The following is a 19075-nucleotide window of genomic DNA, read 5'->3' as shown; positions in this document are numbered from 1 at the left end:
CCGATCTAAATTTTCAATAAGGGAATCCTATACTTTTGTGAGATGAATTAGGTTGGTTTAACTTTGTGTTAAATTCAAGTTTAGCTTTGGGCTCAACAAATAAGCATTCTTTGGATAAACTTTTGAGTTATGGTGAGTCACTTGGACATCATTAGAGTAACCATGTCTTTGAGGTTTTCCAAATAGTCCTATCTACTGAACTTAGTGCAAAACCTTGGTCTAACTAGTTAGGATCCATAAGTGGTAGCTTCAGTTAGTTCCACTTAGCCAAATGCACCAGGTCGAAGCCATATCTTCTTAGACATGCATAGACTAAACTTCCCTAACCTACTATCATCCAAAATTTCACCAGTACCGTAGGCAAGTTAAATTTTGTTCTTTTTTTACTCTAATATTAATTACCCTGTCGGGTAGGTTAGTTTTAGTTACCTTGTCAGGGTAGATTATTTTTGGAGGTGCCAGCTATTCTAAAGCCTCCCCCTGAACTATTGGCCGGTATTTTTAAGTTTTAGTTCTAGGTTTATGTCTGCTACTTTTAGAATTATATATATTTAACTTGATGATAATCCAATTTTTGATGGGTTCTAAAATTTTTCGATTTTGATTTTATTGGTCTAGATTTATGTTTTAGTTTTTGATTTGATTTATCAGATTTTACATAGTATATTTTATCTTTGGGTATGTAATATTGGTTAATTCCTACTTGCGTGGTTAAGCACGCTTTCAGAACCCAAGCTTTATTTTGTTGTTTATGTTGGGTTATTAGTGATTTAAATGTTTTATTTGAACTTAACTTATAGCCAAGTTGGATTTTATTATAGATTATTTTTTAACTATTTAAAATAATATCTAAATTTTTAGATCTTATTGTAAATTTCTCTAAAATATTTTTTAATTTATTATTTATTATTTTCTATTTTTAGTGTTAAATTTTCCTCCTCAAGTGTTAGGTCTTGAGTTGGATTAGAATTTGTGATTTGTTCCTTGAGGTTTTGGTTTTCCTCGAGGAGCAATTTATTTTCATTTTCTATTGCAGTTAATTTTTTTTATCTAAACAAGTAATTATTTTAAAAAAATTCTTATTTAAATTCAAATATATCTCTTCGGGACCTTCGGAAATGAGTACGAACTCGTGGCTCTATTCGGGCTCGAACCCGTCTTCCGATTTGTCCTCCGATTCTGGTTCGTGGGCCATCAACGCAAAGTGATTCTGGTGCTTCTGATCTTCGGCCTCCGATTCTTCTGAAGATGAGTCGTCCCAGGTCGCTTTGAGAGTCTTCTTCTTGGATGTCTTCGACTTGTCACTCTTCAATCTTGGACACTCGTTCTTATAGTGGCCTTTCTTATTGCACCCGAAGCAAGTCACGACCCTTGGTTCAGTCGGGGAATTGATCTTCTGCAGGCCCTTTTTGCTGAAGCTCTTCTTCCTTCCGGTGAAAATTTTCCTTACCAGGTTCACCAGATACTCTTCATCTTCAGAATCCTGATCGAACTGATCTTCAGGTTCAGGCTTGGTCTTTGTCCTTTCCTTGGAGGAACCTATAAATAAAGCAATACCTTTTTCTATTCTAGCGTTAGTCTGCTCGTGCAGTTCTAGTTCGCAGAATAATTCGTCTAGTTTCATTTAGATAATTTTTTTTTTAAATTTTGTAGGTATCTACGATAGATGCCCACAATGAATTTCACGGAAAAGCATTTAATGCGTACCTGATTAAGTCGCGATTTTCCATTTGGTGGCCTATCGCGTGAAGTCCGTTGAGGATATCTTTAATCCTCGCATGAAGTTGACTCGATATTTCTCCTTCCTGCATTTTGATATTAAATAGTTTATTTAACAGAAGGTCACGCTTAGTTACCTTGGTTTCACTTATTCCTTCGTGTAGTTCGATCAACTTGTCCCATAATTCTTTCGCATTTTGGTGTGGTATCACTCGGTTCAACTCTTCCTTCATTAGCCCGCATTGTAGTGTGTTGAGAGCTTTGAAGTCCGTTAAGGATTTCTTTCTCATGTCCGGAGTCCACTGTTCCGGGTCTAGTAGATTTCCGGAGTTGTCAACCGACACCTTGTAGCCTCTGGTGACGCTGAACCATTGGTTGAAGTCAGTCTTCAAGTAAACCTCCATTCGATTCTTCCAGTAGGGGAAGTCATCCCCGTTGAATAGGGGGGCATACTGTGCTGAAGCCTTCAACTTGAGACATTTTTATCCTACACACAAATAAATAAAGAAACGAGGAATCCCAAGACTTGGTTTTGGATTAGTAGTGCGGAATAAAATTAAAAAGAATCTAAAACTGAATTGGTGTTGCACCAATTCAGCTTAATTACTACGAAAAGATTTCCAAAAAGGTAATGATACAAGTTTGGATTTATAACGTAAAACTGAAAATCGAAAAAAATGAAACAAAATTTCACCCCCTGTCTGATTGGTGGTTACACCAAATCAGAGCGGTACCTGCTCTGATACCACTTCTTGGATCGTGAAAGTCGATAGAGGGGGGGTGAATATCGATCGAAAATAGTTATCATAGAGAAAGCAGCGGAAAAGTAGAATCACAATGCTAACACGAACCATTTTACTTGGTTCGGAACCTTGGTCAACTCCTACTCCAAGGCCCGCACTCGTCGAGTGCTTTCGTTGGACAATCCACTAGCAGTTCGAAAAGATGATTACAAAATTTGAACTACAAAAATGCTAAAATAAATGAAATACCGACAACAAGTAAGGAAAAAGAAATCAGCGCATTGTCGTAGAAGTTTAGTCGTAGGAGCACAGCGCAGGATCGCAAGCGTCAGAAGACGTAGTCGTGAGTTGTGTCTTTGCTCCAGAGTGCATCCTCCTTATATAGGAGGCTCTGGGCGTCCGGATCCCTTCCGAGCGCCTGGAGTGTGATGTAGTTCGGCCAACCATAGTGCTTCATGTGGCGATGTGCGACGGGGATAAAGTTTGCACTCCGGGCGCCCGGATCCCTTCTAGGCGCCTGGACCGTCCGGGCGCCCGGACATCTGTTTTCTAGCAACCTGCAAGAAAACGTTAGTCCGACGCAAAATGTAAGTCTACCCTGCAAAACAAAGTGTTAGCACAGTTAAAAGAGAATAGTAATTAGTGTTGAACCCCGTGGTTATTTTGATGTGATCAACCGAGTTAGGTTAGGTCCTGCTTGTTATTTGATCCCTATGTCTAAGTATGCAGGAACTTAGGAGCGCAGAAACTCGAGCGGAAGACGCAGCTAGCGAGAAGGATGACACTGGAAGAGAGCCGATGGGCTCGGTGCGTCCGAAGGACGAGAGAGCTGCGGAAGAGTACTCCGGTGGACGAGAAGAACGTGTGCGGCGTTCGAGGGACGAGAAGCCGGGATGGAAGCCTGCTCGAGGAAAAGATCGGAAGATGGGTTCGGGTGAGCCCTATTACGGATAGCGGAGATCACCCAAGCAAACGGAGCCGGAACGGAAAAGACCCGGACCGAGGCGAGCTGAAAATGGAGCAGAAGGTCCGGACTAAAAGTCAAACCTGACCTGACTTTCATGTTCGGGCGCCCGGAACAGCCCGGGGCGCCTGGAGTTGGATTTTGACCAGATCGAGTCAAAACTTGATCTAAACGTTGGGGAATAAAATTTTATCCTCCCAGGGCGCTCGAAACCCTTCAGGGCGCCCCAACTAAGGCTATAAATAAAGCCTTGGTCTAGATCTTTTCATTAATTCAAGCAATCAACTCTATATTCATTTCTAGCAATAGTTCTGAGCTTTTAGTGTGTAAAAGGCTTCTCCGCCTTCAGAGAAGGAGATCGTTAGTGCGCTTTTCATCGTCTTGGATTAACAACCATCTTGGTTGTAACCAAGTCAACTTTTGGCCTTCTCTGATTCTTTTTGTCTTATTACTTTATTATTATTGCTATTTATTTTGAGTTGAAAGTCTTGAGGAGGGTATCTTTAATTTTGCATGAAATTCAACCTCCTCTTGTCAGCCCCCGCTGCGCCTACAAGTGGTATCAGAGCCCAACAGCCTCAGAAGAACTAATCGCCAACTGAAGCACAAAGATCAGGACGATGGCCGACGCGAACATTCTGTTGGTGCAATATCCCTCAGGTTAAGGTTGACCTGGTTGACCAAGCTTGAGTCTTGGTTTAAGTTTCGATGTTTGACAATACAAGACTTCGATGATATGGACAAATACAGGTGCAGTTGTTCATTTGGGGAGATTGTTTGGAGCAATTCCCCTCTGATCAGGGTATGATCAGTTTGGTTGTAGAAGAGGTCAAGGTTGACCGGATACTTGACTGGGAAAGTCCTAACTGGGAAGTTAGGCAGAATAGAAAATCCTAATGAGTGAAGCTAGGTGAAAGTCCTGGTGAGTGAAGCTAGGCAGAGGAAAATCCTGGTGAGTGAAGTCAGGTGAAAATCCTAGTGAGTGAAGCTAGGTGAAAGTCCTGGTGAGTGAAGTCAAGCAGAGGAAAATCCTGGTGAGTGAAGCCAGGTGAAAATCCTAGTGAGTGAAGCTAGGTGGAAGTCCTGGTGAGTGAAGCCAGGTGAAAATCCTAGTGAGTGAAGTTAGGTGGAAGTCCTGGTGAGTGAAGCCTGGCAGAATGGAAGTCCTGGTGAGTGAAGCCAAGCACGGGGAAATCCAGATGGGTCAAGGTTGACCAGACATCTGGTGAAAGTCCAAGTAGGTCAAAGGAATTGACCGGATACTTGGCAAGAGGAGAAAAGTCCAAGTGGGCCAAAGGGATTGACTAGACACTTGGTGAGAGAGTTCTAGCTGGTCAAGGGTGGCCGGATGCTAGGTTTTATGTACCAACAAGTCATGGTTGACTAGATGTTGATTTAGGGGGCTTTGGACTTGGTTTTGGGCAAAAACCAAGATCTGGATTGATCAGCTGATTGATCTAGCAGATCTGGATCGATCAGCCGATCAATTGGATCATGCCCAATCGATCGGCCGATCGATCGGGTGAGTCCCCGCGAACAGAACCCCTCTGGATCGATCGGTGGATCGATCCAGAGGACCCAATCGATCAGTGGATCGATTGGGAGCTGCTGTTTGTGCGCGATAAGCCCTGGATCGATCAGCCGATCGATCTAGGCTATTCCAGAAAGCACAGAGGTGCTCTGGATCGATTGGGTGATCGATCCAAAGCCTCCCCGATCGATTGGGAGCAATCCAATCGATCGGGATCCGACCCTTGGTATCATATTTAGCTCCAGGTGAGCGTTTCCTTCAGAGAGACTTTACGATTCATCTCCGATCCTCTCCAGCAGCTCTCCACACTTCTTCTCCACTCTACCGCCAGTTCTTGAAGAGTTCTTGGAGCAAGGTTTGCTAGTGATCCAAGATCAAGAGGCGGGCAACAACAAGAAGTTAGGGTTAGGGTTTTTGCTGCATAACTTATAAGCTTTTGCTTGTGTTTTGTTTCTTTTTCCTTCTTCTTGTATTGAGAGTGTTGTAGGGCTTCTTCGCCTTTAGTAGTTACCATAAAGGAGTGTTATTCATAGTGGAGGGTCTGCGTGTGCGTGGATCCTTGGACTAGTCACCTCTTGTGAGGTGGATACCAAGTAAACTCCATTTGTTAGCGTTGTATGCTTTTGTTTCTTTGTATTTCCGCTGCACATCCTTGAAGAAACAAGCAACGAAGCACACGAGCACGCGACGAGCTATTCACCCCCCTCTAGCTACTTTTTAGTCCCAACAAATGGTATCAGAGTCAGGCCGCTCTTCACCGGAATCATCGCCGGAAGGGGCAAACAAAACAAGCAAAGCTAGAGGGTGAAGAAGTTGGAGCAAATTCATCAAAGTCAAAGAATTCAAGAAGCTCAACTTCAAGATGCAATTCCAAGATGGACTTGGATTTGACACAAGGGTGGCTCCACCGTACACATCTACTAGCTTCGATCTTTGGAAATCAAAGATCGAAAACTTCTTAACGGTGGAGATAGAGTAATGGTTTGCTCTAATGGAAGGCTTCGAGGCTCCAAGAAATTCAAAGGGCAAAGTCCTCAAGAAAAGCAATTGGAGCCAAGAGAAAATTCAAAGATGTGAGGTCAATGATAAAGTGACCAAACTTTTGGTCAATCTATTGCCTAGCCACATTCTTCGAAAAATTGGAGAGTTCAAGGATGCCAAGGAGCTTTGGAGCAAATTGGCATCAATCCATGAGATCCCCTCTACTGTACTGATCCAAGAAAAATCCAAAGAGGGCGACCCATTGGAGCAAGACCAAGAGGAGGACTCCGAAGTTGAGAGATGCTCAACTTCCGAAGAAGAAGTCCAAGAAGAAGCTTCATCTTCGAGGGAATGTAATGAAGAGAACAAGGAGGGAGCATACTCCTTGTTCCATGAACAAGATGATGAAGCCTCCACCTCTAGGATTGAGGGGGAGCAATTCTTGGTGACACTGAATCTAGAAGAAGGAGAAGTCTCCACATCCGGGTCAAGAAGGGATGAAGAAGCTTCCACCTCCACAAGTCAAGACAAATCTAATAGAGGAGCATCACTATCGGATCAAGAGGAAGCCTCTACATTCACATCACATGGAGGACCAAGTGCCATCCCTACACAAGAAGGTATAAATAGTTCAATAAATAACAAAAATCATATTATATGTTTTGAGTGTAGGGAGAATGGGCACTACAAGAGCAAGTGTCCCAACTTGGCCAAGAAAAAGAGCCAAGTGGCACCCAAGGGCAAGGAGAAGCCCAAGGAGACCATCCCCGAAACAAAAAGGAGTAAGGAGCACATTGTGTGTTTTTTGTGCAATCAAAAGGGGCATTACCGGAGTCAATATCCTAAGGGGAAGAAAGTGGTCAAGGCTCAAGGAGGAAGCTCAACTCAAGGGGGAACCTCCAAGGTAAAAAGAAAGGTAACCTTTATTGAGCCTACCCCTTTAAATTATGGTAAAAAGCATGCTAGTTCTAACTTATATCATTTTAATGCTATTTACCATGAAAATAGGAGGCATGATAAAGTTAAGGAAAATCATGTAGATTTTCATGCTAAAACCTCTCAACCTAGGGCTAGCAATGTAGATAAAAATCTAGGCAAGAACACTAAGATCAATAACTATATGCCTAGAAATAAAAACGCTCAAGGATTAAATAGAAAACCAAAATCTAGGGATTTATGGGAAGAAAATCAAGTCTTGAGGTCAAGACTTGATAAAATGGAAAAGACACTAAAAAGGATGGAAAATATCCTTAAAGGGCAAAATGAGCAAAATCTAGGTTTAGGACAACAAGGGTCATTCAAGGGTCATAGAGGTTTGGGATACAAACCTAAAATTAAAAAGGATGTACCTACTTACCATAGGGTTCCATATAGCTATGGAACCGACTCTAGGCCTAGTGGACAAGCTAAAAATACTAGGGAGGTCATCCCTAAGAGTATTTTTGCAACAAATGTGACTAAGACTTCTAAGAAGTCCAAGAAAGTCACAAAGAAGGTCACAAGGGAAGCAATCCCTAGGGTTGACCTAGAAAATGTAACCAAGGCTTCTAAGAAGCTAAACAAGGTCACTAGGAAGGTATCTAGGGAGGTTATCCCTAGTGAGTACCTAGAGCATCCGATGAGCACCAATAGGTTTTGGGTTCCTAGGAGCATCTTCTCTACCCCATAGATGGGTTAGAGAGTGTCAACTCTAAGTGAAAGGGTAGTTAACCTAATCATGATGAAGTTGACACTCAAGGAGCATTTTCAAGGTTATTATTAACCTTTGAAAATAAAATAGATATATCATTTACTCCTTGGAAGAGTAAAATGTGCCTAATTTTGGAAATAGTGATTTTAATCTTAATTGGCACAATTTGAGAAAATCATAAGAACTACCAAGTTGGGATTTTGGTATGTTCTTAGGAAGTTAAAGGCAAAGTTAAGCCTTAACTCAATTGATTATTCTTTAAAAGAGTAAATTGTGCCAAAATTTGAGGAATATGCTTAATTTAAATTGGCACAAATTAGGAAAAGAAAAAGAAATGTCAAATTTGGGTTTTGACATTTTCTTGGGAAAATTAGGCAATCTAGGGTTTAATTTTTTTTTAAAAAGTTAGCTAAGGGTTAAGGATACTTAGGTAGGTAATCTAGGTATTTTATTTATGCTAACTTGCCATGCTTTGTTTGCCCATAAAATGCCATGACATCATATTTATTTATTTGTGTTTGCACTCATGCCTTATTATGAAAAACACAAAAATACCATGTCATGACATACATACATCATATAGTTATAGGAAATTTCTTTTGAGAAATATTTCATTTTGATGTATGTCATATCATTTCATGCATTAATTTTTAATTCCTTACATTTAAGGACAAATGACATTAATTAACAAGTAACATCCTTGGTGGATGTTTATTATTAAAAAATGTCTAGATAGATATGCATGATCCCTAGATTAGGGCAAAACCAAACTTTACATCTCACAAAGATCAATAAGGTGACTTGTATGTGTTTTAGTGCACATTAGATACAAGTGAGATGTTAGGATGATGAACAAAACTCAAGATGTTGATTTAGTGCATTCTTTTGAGTTTTAAGTTCATCAAAACACATAGCTATGTGTCTTCCCATCATTGGGAAAGCTAATGTACAAGTCATGTGCATTAAGCCCAAGGAACATGGTGGGATATTGGTTTTGAAAATCATTTTAAAATATTTTTAGAAAACCTTGATGAAAACTATCTTTTGATAGAGATCATCATTGAATAGTTGAGCACAAACTAGATAAAAACACTAAAGTTTTTGCAAGTTCTCTAGTTTATGTCAATCTTTGAAAATATGAAGTATTTTCTTAAAAAACTATTTTTCCATGATAATATATGCCCTAAATAGTGTCTACACAAATTTTCACAATTTTTAGATTTTTGTAGAATTTTCTAGGGGTTTCTGAAGTTGATTGAAATGAAATTTCAGCAACTATCAGAACTCCAATCGATCACCCGATCGATTGGAGTGCCTTAATCGATAGGGCGATCGATTGAGAAGGCAAATCTCGCGAGCAGAAGCTCGCTGGATCGATCAGTGGATCGATCCAGACTGGCTAAATCGATCAGTGGATCGATCCAGACTGGCTGAATCGATCAGTGGATCGATTCAAGACAATTCAATCGATTGGGACCCAACTACAATCGATTGAAGATGCTGATTTTGGCTGGGAAAGCCTGATTTCAGCATTCCAAACCAAGTTTAGTCTAGGAAATCATTCCTAACCCCTCAAAATACATTTGTATACATAAAAAGGGTGTTTTCATGTTGAAGACAAGGATGGATTGGTTTAAGAAGACTAAATTGAAGTTTAGGTTGAGGTTTGATTTCATTATTGAATTTATGAACCTCAAAACTTCTAAATTTGGGTTTCCTAAAGGTTTAGGGATTCCAAGTCATTGTTGGTGCAATGACAGAAGTTACTACCATATCTTTAGGGGGAGGGACTCTTTAAAGACATAAAAACTATTTTTTCATGAACCTTGGAAGGTGGTTAACCTTCTTTTCAGAACATGCTCAAGGTTGAGCGTTTGAACATTAATGGGAGAATGTAAGGTTAAGGATAATGAAGGGTATGAGACTTTCATGTTGATCACAACGAGTGAAGTTGTGAACAACGATGAGCAACTCTTCAGGGGGAGAGTTTTTCAAAGATGGGACATTTGTTGATGTGTGTCAATAGGGGAAGAATGAAGGTTTTAAGTTAGGACTTCATTACCTAGAGGAAGTTTGCACTCTTAGGAGGAGAATGAAGGGTTTATCTTATGCTTTCATTACCTAGTGGCATGAAGGAGGTTGAGGTTATAGGATTAGCCTAACTTAAATGTGGTATTGTCAAAAATCAAAAAGGGGGAGATTGTTGGTGCAATATCCCTCAGGTTAAGGTTGACCTGGTTGACCAAGCTTGAGTCTTGGTTTGAGTTTCGATGTTTGACAATACAAGACTTCGATGATATGGACAAATACAGGTACAGTTGTTCATTTGGGGAGATTGTTTGGAGCAATTCTCCTCTGATCAGGGTCTGATCAGTTTGGTTGTAGAAGAGGTCAAGGTTGACCGGATACTTGACTGGAAAAGTCCTAACTGGGAAGTTAGGCAGAATAGAAAATCCTAGTGAGTGAAGCTAGGTGAAAGTCCTGGTGAGTGAAGCGAGGCAGAGGAAAATCCTGGTGAGTGAAGTCAGGTGAAAATTCTAGTGAGTGAAGCTAGGTGAAAGTCCTGGTGAGTGAAGCCAGGCAGAGGAAAATCCTAGTGAGTGAAGCCAGGTGAAAATCCTAGTGAGTGAAGCTAGGTGGAAGTCTTGGTGAGTGAAGTCAGGTGAAAATCCTAGTGAGTAAAGCTAGGTGGAAGTCCGGGTGAGTGAAACCAGGCAGAATGGAAGTCCTGGTGAGTGAAGCCAGGCACGGGGAAATCCAGATGGGTCAAGGTTAACCAGACATCTGGTGAAAGTCCAAGTAGGTCAAAGGGATTGACCGGATACTTGGCAAGAGGAGAAAAGTCCAAGTGGGTCAAAGGGATTGACCAGACACTTGGTGAGAGAGTTCTAGCTGGTCAAGGGTGGTCGGATGCTAGGTTTTATGTACAAACAAGTCATGGTTGACTAGATGTTGGTTTAGGGGGCTTTGGACTTGGTTTTGGGCAAAAACCAAGATCTGGATTGATCAGTTGATTGATCCAGCGGATCTGGATCGATCAGCCGATCGATCCAGTAGATCTGGATCGATCAGCCGATCGATTGGATCATGCTCAATCGATCGGCCGATCGATCGGGTGAGTCCCCGCGAACAGAACCCCTCTGGATCGATCGGTGGATCGATCCAAAGGACCTAATCGATCAGTGGATCGATTGGGAGCTGCTGTTTGTGCGCGATAAGCCTTGGATCAATCAGCCGATCGATCCAGGCTATTCCAGAAAGCACAGAGGCGCTCTGGATCGATCGGTTGATCGATCCAAAGCCTCCCCGATCGATTGGGAGCAATCCAATCGATCGGGATCCGACCCTTGGTGTCATATTTAGCTCCAGGCGAGCGTTTCCTTCAGAGAGACTTTACGATTCATCTCCGATCCTCTCCAGCAGCTCTCCACACTTCTTCTCCACTCTACCGCCAGTTTTTGAGGAGTTCTTGGAGCAAGGTTTGCTAGTGATCCAAGATCAAGAGGCGGGCAACAACAAGAAGTTAGGGTTAGGGTTTTTGCTGCATAACTTGTAAGCTTTTGCTTGTGTTTTGTTTCCCTTTCCTTCTTCTTGTATTGAGAGTGTTGTAGGGCTTCTCCGCCTTTGGTAGTTAGCATAAAGGAGTGTTATTCATAGTGGAGGGTCTGTGTGTGCGTGGATCCTTGGACTAGTCACCTCTTGTGAGGTGGATACCAAGTAAACTCCATTTGTTAGCGTTGTATGCTTTTGTTTCTTTGTATTTCCGCTGTACATTCTTGAAGAAACATGCAACGAAGCACACGAGCACGTGACGAGCTATTCACCCCCCCCCTCTAGCTACTTTTTGGTCCCAACACATTCATCCCTCGAAATTTGACAGAGACTTCGCTACTTGGAAGCGAAAAATGGAGGTATTTTTTAAGACCGAATTTGATATCCTTTTAATAATGAAATATGGATATACAGCGCCAAAAGACAAAAAAGAATACAACTGGACGAAGAAGGAGCAGGCCGATTTCATGGCCAATGGAAAAGCAGAATTTCACTTACTCAGCGTTCCGCCGCCCCAGGAGGTAAGTCGGATCGGAAGCTACGACTTCGCCAAAGACCTCTGGGACAAATTCCTGGAGCTCCACGAAGGCACCTCAGAAGCAAAGCTAGCGAGGCGCGACATCCTTCGGACCCAGTTAACGAACCTCTGGCTGAACAACGGCGAGAAGGTAGCGCAACTCCAGGCAAGAATTAAGGAGTTGATCACTCAACTGACCAACCTCGGAGAACCGGTAACGAACCGAGACTCTATCCGGTATGCGCTCAATGCCTTCCTAAGAACTCTAGAGTGGGTGTCCTTAGTAGATGCTTACTACATCTCTAAGGACCTTGAGGTAAGTAGTTTAGAAAATTTATTCTCTACATTTGAATTTTACGAGTCTCAAATCGCAGAGCCTAAACAAACGGAGAAGACGAACCTCAATATTGCCCTACAAGCCGAAAAGGATGATCTCGATTCTAAAGCATCGATCGACGAAACTGAAGCGACTCTTCTGGTAAAAAAATTGAATAAATTTATTAAAACTAACAAATTTAGATCGCAGTCGAAAAAACATCAACGCTATAAAAAGACAGTTCGATGCTACAATCGCAACGAGGAATGACACATCAAGGATGACTGTCCCAAATTAAAGAAAAAGGACAAGTCTCATAGACCGATATCCACTAAACGCAAAAGTCTGAAGGCCACTTGGGATGATTCTTCATCATCCGAATCAGAAGTCGAAGCCTTCTCTAGAGTAGCACTGATGGCCAACCATCTCTTTGAAGATGACTCTAACTCAGAGATGAGCATAGATGAAGGGGGAGGATCCGAAGAAGAAGAAGAAAGTTGCGACGAATGGGAGCATCACCAAGAGAGGTAAGTAAGGTACATGATCTCACCCCTACTCAGTCCTTTAAATTTATCAAAGTGCTTACGAAAAATCTAGCAAAATTAGAAAAACAAAATACTGAATTGAAATTAAACTTAACAAAAGTATGTTCACTAGAAATGTATGATAATTTAAAATTAGAAAATGAAAGATTAAAAATTGAAATTGAGAAGTTGAAAAATAATCATGCATGCTTAAATAAATTTCCAAAATCAAAACTAAGAACTGTTGGAAAATTAAATTGGTATATTAAAAAACATCAGGGACAACTTAGGAAAGTTTCAAGAAACTATATACCCCCTAAGTTTTTGATTAATCCAGTAGGAAGGAACCTTTACTAAGTTCCAAAATCATTGCTAGATTAAATTTAAAAAGTTAAAGGCTTTCAATGAGAAAATTAAACAGTGAATTTCCTTATGAGCCTTTGACTAGAAAGTGGTTGTTGCCCCAATAACCAAGAAGGCCTAGTACCTCGCCACTACCTGGAAGCCAAATATAGAAATGAAATGTTTAATTAACTTTCTTGAAAATCATTAAAATTAAAATTAAAATTAAATAATGCTTGTAAAAGTTCTTCAAACATTTTTTTTTCAAAAATATCTTTTGAGAAAATAATTTTGTTTAAGTTATTTTTTTTTAAAAAAAATCTATACTTAGAAAAATTCTCCTGCGAAATTTTTTTAACTTAATTTTTTTTTGAAAAATCTTTAAAACTATTTTTGCCTAAGTTAAAAAGTTCTCTAATAGTTAGAATTTTTTTTACTTAAAATCTTGGATTAACTTAGAATTTTTGCGAAATCTTAAGGAAATTCCTAAAAAATTTTTTAAAAATAACTGATTTTTGTACTCAGAAATTTTTTGATTTTCTCAAACATATCTATATTTTCAAAATCATCTCTGAAAAAATTTCATTTCAAAAAAACCCTTATCTTATAATTTTTTTTTATCCAATTCTTTTTGCTGTGATCACGGGGAGAAGTAGGTATACAAGTTAAGGGGGAGTTAGAGAAAATTGACAAATTAACTTTTTTTTTGGTATTGCAAATTTCTTTTTACAATTTTTATGCTTAAACTGTTAGTTAGTTCTTTCAAATTACTATTTGTTTTTTATATCCTAACTTGAACTTGGGTTGATGCACATCAAAAAGAGGGAGATTGTTAAACCCCGTGGTTGTTTTGATGTGATCAACCAAGTTAGGTTAGGTCCTGCTTGTTATTTGATCCCTGTGTTTAAGTGTGCAGGAACATAGGAGTGCAGGAAGTCGAGCGGAAGGCGCAGCTAGCGAGAAGGACGGCACGGGAAGGGAGCCGACGGGCTCGGTGCATCCAAAGGACGAGAGAGCTGCGGAAGAGTACTCCGGTGGACGAGAAGAACGTGCACGACGTTCGAGGGATGAGAAATCGGGATGGAAGCATGCTCGAGGAAAAGACCGGAAAATGGGTTCGGGTGAGCCCTATTCCGGATAGCGGAGATCACCCAAGCAAACGGAGCCGGAACGAAAAATACCCGGACCGAGACGAGCTGAAAATGGAGTAGAAGGCCCAGACCAAAAGTCAAACATGAGCTGACTTTCATGTCCGGGCGCCCGGAACAGTCCGGGGCGCCCGGAGTTGGATTTTGACCAGATCGAGTCAAAACCTGAACGTTGGGGGATAAAATTTTATCCCTCCAGGGCGCTCGAAACCCTTCAGGGTGCCCCGGCCAAGGCTATAAATAAAACCTTGGTCCAGATCTTTTCATTAATTCAAGCAATCAACTCTGTATTCATTTCTAGCAATAGTTCTAAGCTTTTAGTGTGTAAAAGACTTCTCCGCCTTCAGAGAAGGAGATCGTTAGTGCGCTTTTCATCGTCTTAGATTAACAACCATCTTGGTTGTAACCAAGTCAACTTCTGGTCTTCTCTGATTCTTTTTGTCTTATTACTTTATTATTATTGCTATTTATTTTAAGTTGAAAGTCTTGAGGAGGGTATCTTTAATTTTGCAGGCAATTCAACCTCCTCTTGCCGGCCCCGCTGCGCCTACAATTAGATTCCATCTTGCTGAGATCGAAATCTAGTCAGGATCTCAACTTGGAGTTCCGAAATGGTTCTAAGTTGGATCGACGCCTAAGTTCCCTTCTCAGGAACGCGTCCTCATAGTCACTCTCCTCTAGTGATTTACCTCAACTTACCTGCCAGACGTTCGATCAGCCCGTCGACCCGTCTGGACTTCGTGCCAGCTATCCGGTCGGTCCGTCAACCTAGCTGGGCTTCGTGCCAGACATTCGGTCAACCCGTTGATTTGTCTGGACTTCGTGTCAGCTATCCGGTCGGCCTGTCGACCTAACTGGGTTTCTTCTGCACACTTGGTCAAAGTGTTAGATTACAATGAAACTAACTTAACCTACTTTGTCATTCATCAAAACTTGAGTTAGTCCATTAGTGCTAACTACACCAACAATATATTCATCTCCTCCTCCATTAATGTGCACTAGTCCGACAGGTTCAAGCTTGGCTTGAGCTTGATTTGTTTAGGTGCATTTATAGGGATTTTTTTCTTTAAATGGGGTGCGTAAGCATGAGATGCTGAGCTTATGGGCTGCTCAACAGTGAGCACTTCCTGATTATCATAGCGATCGATGAAAATTTTCCATAGGACTGAGTCGATCACCCCAGATTCGGTGTTATCTGGTTTAATTTTTTTTTAGCTTAATTTATTTAAATGTTACTGAGTTCTTACTTACTTGTTTGAAACTTTTATATTTTAAGATTATTTGGTTAGTTATAGCTTGATAATACAAACTCTTTTATGCATTTTGAAACTTTTTTTTATTTAATTTTTTTATAAGAGTTTTATTGATAAATATTGTTCATGAATATGTTCACGAATGTTGTTCACGAATATTAACAATTTGAATACTGTGTTCAAACTTGTTTATTTAGTTTAACGTCTCCTCAGTCATCGTAATTTACCCCTCCGCATTGGTCCTAGGACGATTTCGTGTGGGTGTTGGGGCAGAGCACATCATTATTTTACCACTTATTTATTTAATTTAATGAGTTATTTAAAATTATTCATTTTATTAATCTCGTAGACAAATATATATAAATAATAAATTCTTACTCAGTTGAACATTTCACGACGATTGGGTTCATTTACCGTTCTAGAAATGCCTAACTGATGTAAATATTTCGCGTTAGATATTTTCTTATAGGAGGGATCGTGGACCGGGTTGATTGGGTTATTAGGGTAAAAAATTATACGGTCCTATTAGACCAGATGATACAATATCAGGACTTACATCCGGTCCTATATCCAACGGTTATTATGTATCAGATATCCGATGAATTATCAGTTATTTGGATATCCAATCCTATATCCAATGAAATATAAAATATAAATATAAAATAATAAAAAAAATAAAATATTTTAAAAATGACAATAGACATTATTTATTACACGTTGTAACAGCTAATCGTCAGTAGCTATTACAACGTGTAATAGTTTTATCGGCAGTAACTATTATAACGTATAACAACTTATCGACAGTAATTGCTACAAGTAAAGATGATCGTGGATCGGATTGGTTCGATTATTAGGATAAAATTTATTCGGTTCTACTAGATCGGATAATGCAATATCAAAACTTACATCCGATCATATATCCGACAATTTTTTTTTTTTTAGTCTGATTCGAGTCGGTATAAGATGACTTAAAACTATTTCGACGGATTTTTTTTCGGCGGATTTTACTCCCCTACTTTCTTGTAATATAAAATGTATAATGAGGAATATATTAGTTTATTTTATTTATTTATTATTTGTTTTGAAAAATGGGCAGGGTTTTGACTTAAAACTATAAATACTGAAAAAATGTTGAAGAGCATTTTGCAAAAAGAAAATATTTCGATAATTCTCCGAAATGTGATTCGGCGCAAATTCGTTGCCACTTCTGCCCTCCTTTCGCCGGCGGCCGACCCGCTTCCGCCTCCCTCGAGCCCTACGCGCGCTTCTGCTCACAGGACTCGCGTCTCTGCGATGCGGCTCAAGCTTTTGCTTTCGTCTTTCTCAAGGAAAACCCTACTCCGCCACTCGCGAACCCTAGCCGCTCCTCCTACTGCCTTCCCGGGCGGCTGTTCCTTCTCCACAACCGCTGTATCCAGACATTTGGGCGGTTTTCCTTTCTTTAGGGGTCTTCAATTATGGTTCCGCCAAGGCGATTGCTTGCCAAAGTACTTCTCAGCTGTGGCTTTCCAATCTCGCTTCTTCCAAGACGAGAAGCAGGGCTACGTCTCTTCGAGATATTCCGAGGACGCGAAGAAGGGCCGATTAGTCCCCGTGAATGCCTATTTTCTGTCTACCAGGTCGCTCTGGCTTTTCTGTAACTGCTGTTGGCTTTCAGCTTCTTGCTTTCTGTAATTTATGATGGATTGATCGGTTTCTTGATCCAAATTGCAGTATTGATTTGAAAAGCTTGCGGGCGCACAATGCGTTCAACGTCATTTCTCCAGCTTCTCGTGTCAGTGACTGTGTTATTCTTAGATTCTATGATAATAACTTCAAGTTCGAGAATGATCCTCAGGTAAATTTGTTTGGTTATCAAAGTTAAAATTCATGTATTTATGCGATATTACTCACATTTGATAGTGTTTTGGCCTTGTTTACTCCATGCATTTTCTTATACGCTGTTGAAACCACTAACAGATGATACATGAAACTCTTATAGTTCATTATCTTAACAAACTGCTCCTTGGTAATTTCTATTATTTACATAATTTACTTCAAAATATGTTGTAAAACAAAGAATGTCTCATGCTGTTATTTACCACAAAACTTCTATCAACCTTTGTTGACTTTGTTATTCGAGAAAGATGAGAGAAGGTAGGGGGCGGACTCTATAAAGAAATTGATTAAAATATGTTTTCTGAAAGTGATCCCCAAAACATTGCCAATCTTCAATAGGGGTATTCACATTTTAACATACATTCATTTAAAAATTTTCTTTAACCTCATTTGTTCTAGTATTATGAACAAAAATGATTCCCAAACTTATGATTGTTGTATTATCAAATCTAATAACGAGATATAGTAGTATCTAGTTGGTACATGACACGATCTGGAAGCTGCACCGTGGGAATTTTTGCAGAATAAGCCTTTTTGAAGTCCATGATTCTGTTGCATGCTTGCAGCCACCCAAAAAAATGCTGTTTGTTGCATTGTTATTATCTACCTGCAACTACTTTTATAAATGATTAAATCTTATTTATGCATAATACCATAAACATTCCTATACTCAGGTACTTCCTGAGACATATAAAGCTTTCATGTTAATGCCATATAGTTATAACTAATAATTAAATCATTACTGATGTATAATTGTCTTTCTGGCAGCTTCAAATAAACTATCCATGCTTCCATTAGTGGGGAACAACCTCTTTTTCTTAAAGTATTAGTAGCACGTCTTGTAGCGTCTAACATGGATCTTATGTTTGGGCAATTATCGTTCAAAATTTTTATTTTCATACACGAGTTCTATCATTGTATAGCTCCTTGGGCTTCAGTGAATGACATAGTTGACAAGATCTTTCGTAATCAGACTACTCATGTGGTATTAATGATCTTGTTTAATACCAACATCTCATTTTTTTCCATCCTTTTGTTTTTAGTTTTTATGCTCTTAAAAGTTACCTTCTAATGTTGTTTGTTACCTCCTTATTTTAGGTTATTGAGTTTGATTTCTCAAATGAAAGTAATTGTCACTATGTGGTGGTTTTTCAATATGGCTCTGTCGTGTTGTTTAATGTTTCTGAACAAAAAGCTGATGGCTACCTGAAGATTGTCGAAAACCATGCATTAATTATGTTGCCAGAGAGGGCAAAAGATGGTATGCATGCAGGACCTTTGCTATTTTTTTCCAAACTTGTCTTGTTGTATATTCTGTAATAATCCAAATATAAAAGGGAATTTCAAACACACCATGCTTATAGTCCTATTCGTTGCTTAGTGCACCCCTAGAAGCTGATGTCTTATCTAGATTTGTACATCCAACTTTCTATATAAATGTTGAATGCTCAATCAAACTCAACTATATAAGTCCCAGAATACAAATGATTTACGACAGTTTAATAAATATGACATATTGCCATCTCTTCTGTGCCATATATTGTCAGTACTTGCCTCTAGGAATATATTTTACAGTTAATCATCATAGAATAAAAGTATACATTGTTTACGATATAATCTGAAGTTAGAATAGCTTTTATGTTAGCTGGAATGATATTTATACATCTGTGTTGGGAATAACTTTTCCTTTGAAATTAATATCTATGGTGTTTGAATTCTATCAGCCAAGTCTTCTTTGATGTGTTCCACTTCTCATTCAATTTTTATATATTATATTTTATAGTATTTATGGTTTGTAATTTTTCCTTATATTTGATGGTTGAAGTTTCAATTCTCGCATAAGTTGGATTCCAGATTGTACTCGTCCAATCCAAAAGAGCAGCGGAAATAAATTTGTAACAACTGATTCTGTTGCTT

At 39.6% G+C, this 19075-nt stretch overlaps 1 protein-coding gene across 1 annotated transcript in view; it reads left to right on the top strand.

Moving 5' to 3' along the window:
• The first annotated feature begins 16431 nt into the window (after positions 1 to 16431).
• LOC121972823 (protein RETARDED ROOT GROWTH-LIKE-like) overlaps positions 16432 to 19075 on the top strand; it is a 30386-nt gene continuing 27742 nt past the window's right edge. Inside the window, exons 1-3 of the mRNA XM_042524449.1 lie at positions 16432 to 16899; positions 16994 to 17117; positions 18257 to 18419. Coding sequence (XP_042380383.1) covers positions 16574 to 16899; positions 16994 to 17117; positions 18257 to 18419 — 613 coding nt within the window. The 5' untranslated portion in view covers positions 16432 to 16573. The remainder of the gene's footprint in view (positions 16900 to 16993; positions 17118 to 18256; positions 18420 to 19075) is intronic.

This window comes from Zingiber officinale, chromosome 4A, assembly GCF_018446385.1.
Source record: "Zingiber officinale cultivar Zhangliang chromosome 4A, Zo_v1.1, whole genome shotgun sequence".
NCBI lineage: Eukaryota > Viridiplantae > Streptophyta > Magnoliopsida > Zingiberales > Zingiberaceae > Zingiber > Zingiber officinale.
This window is presented reverse-complemented; position numbering and strand designations above follow the sequence as displayed.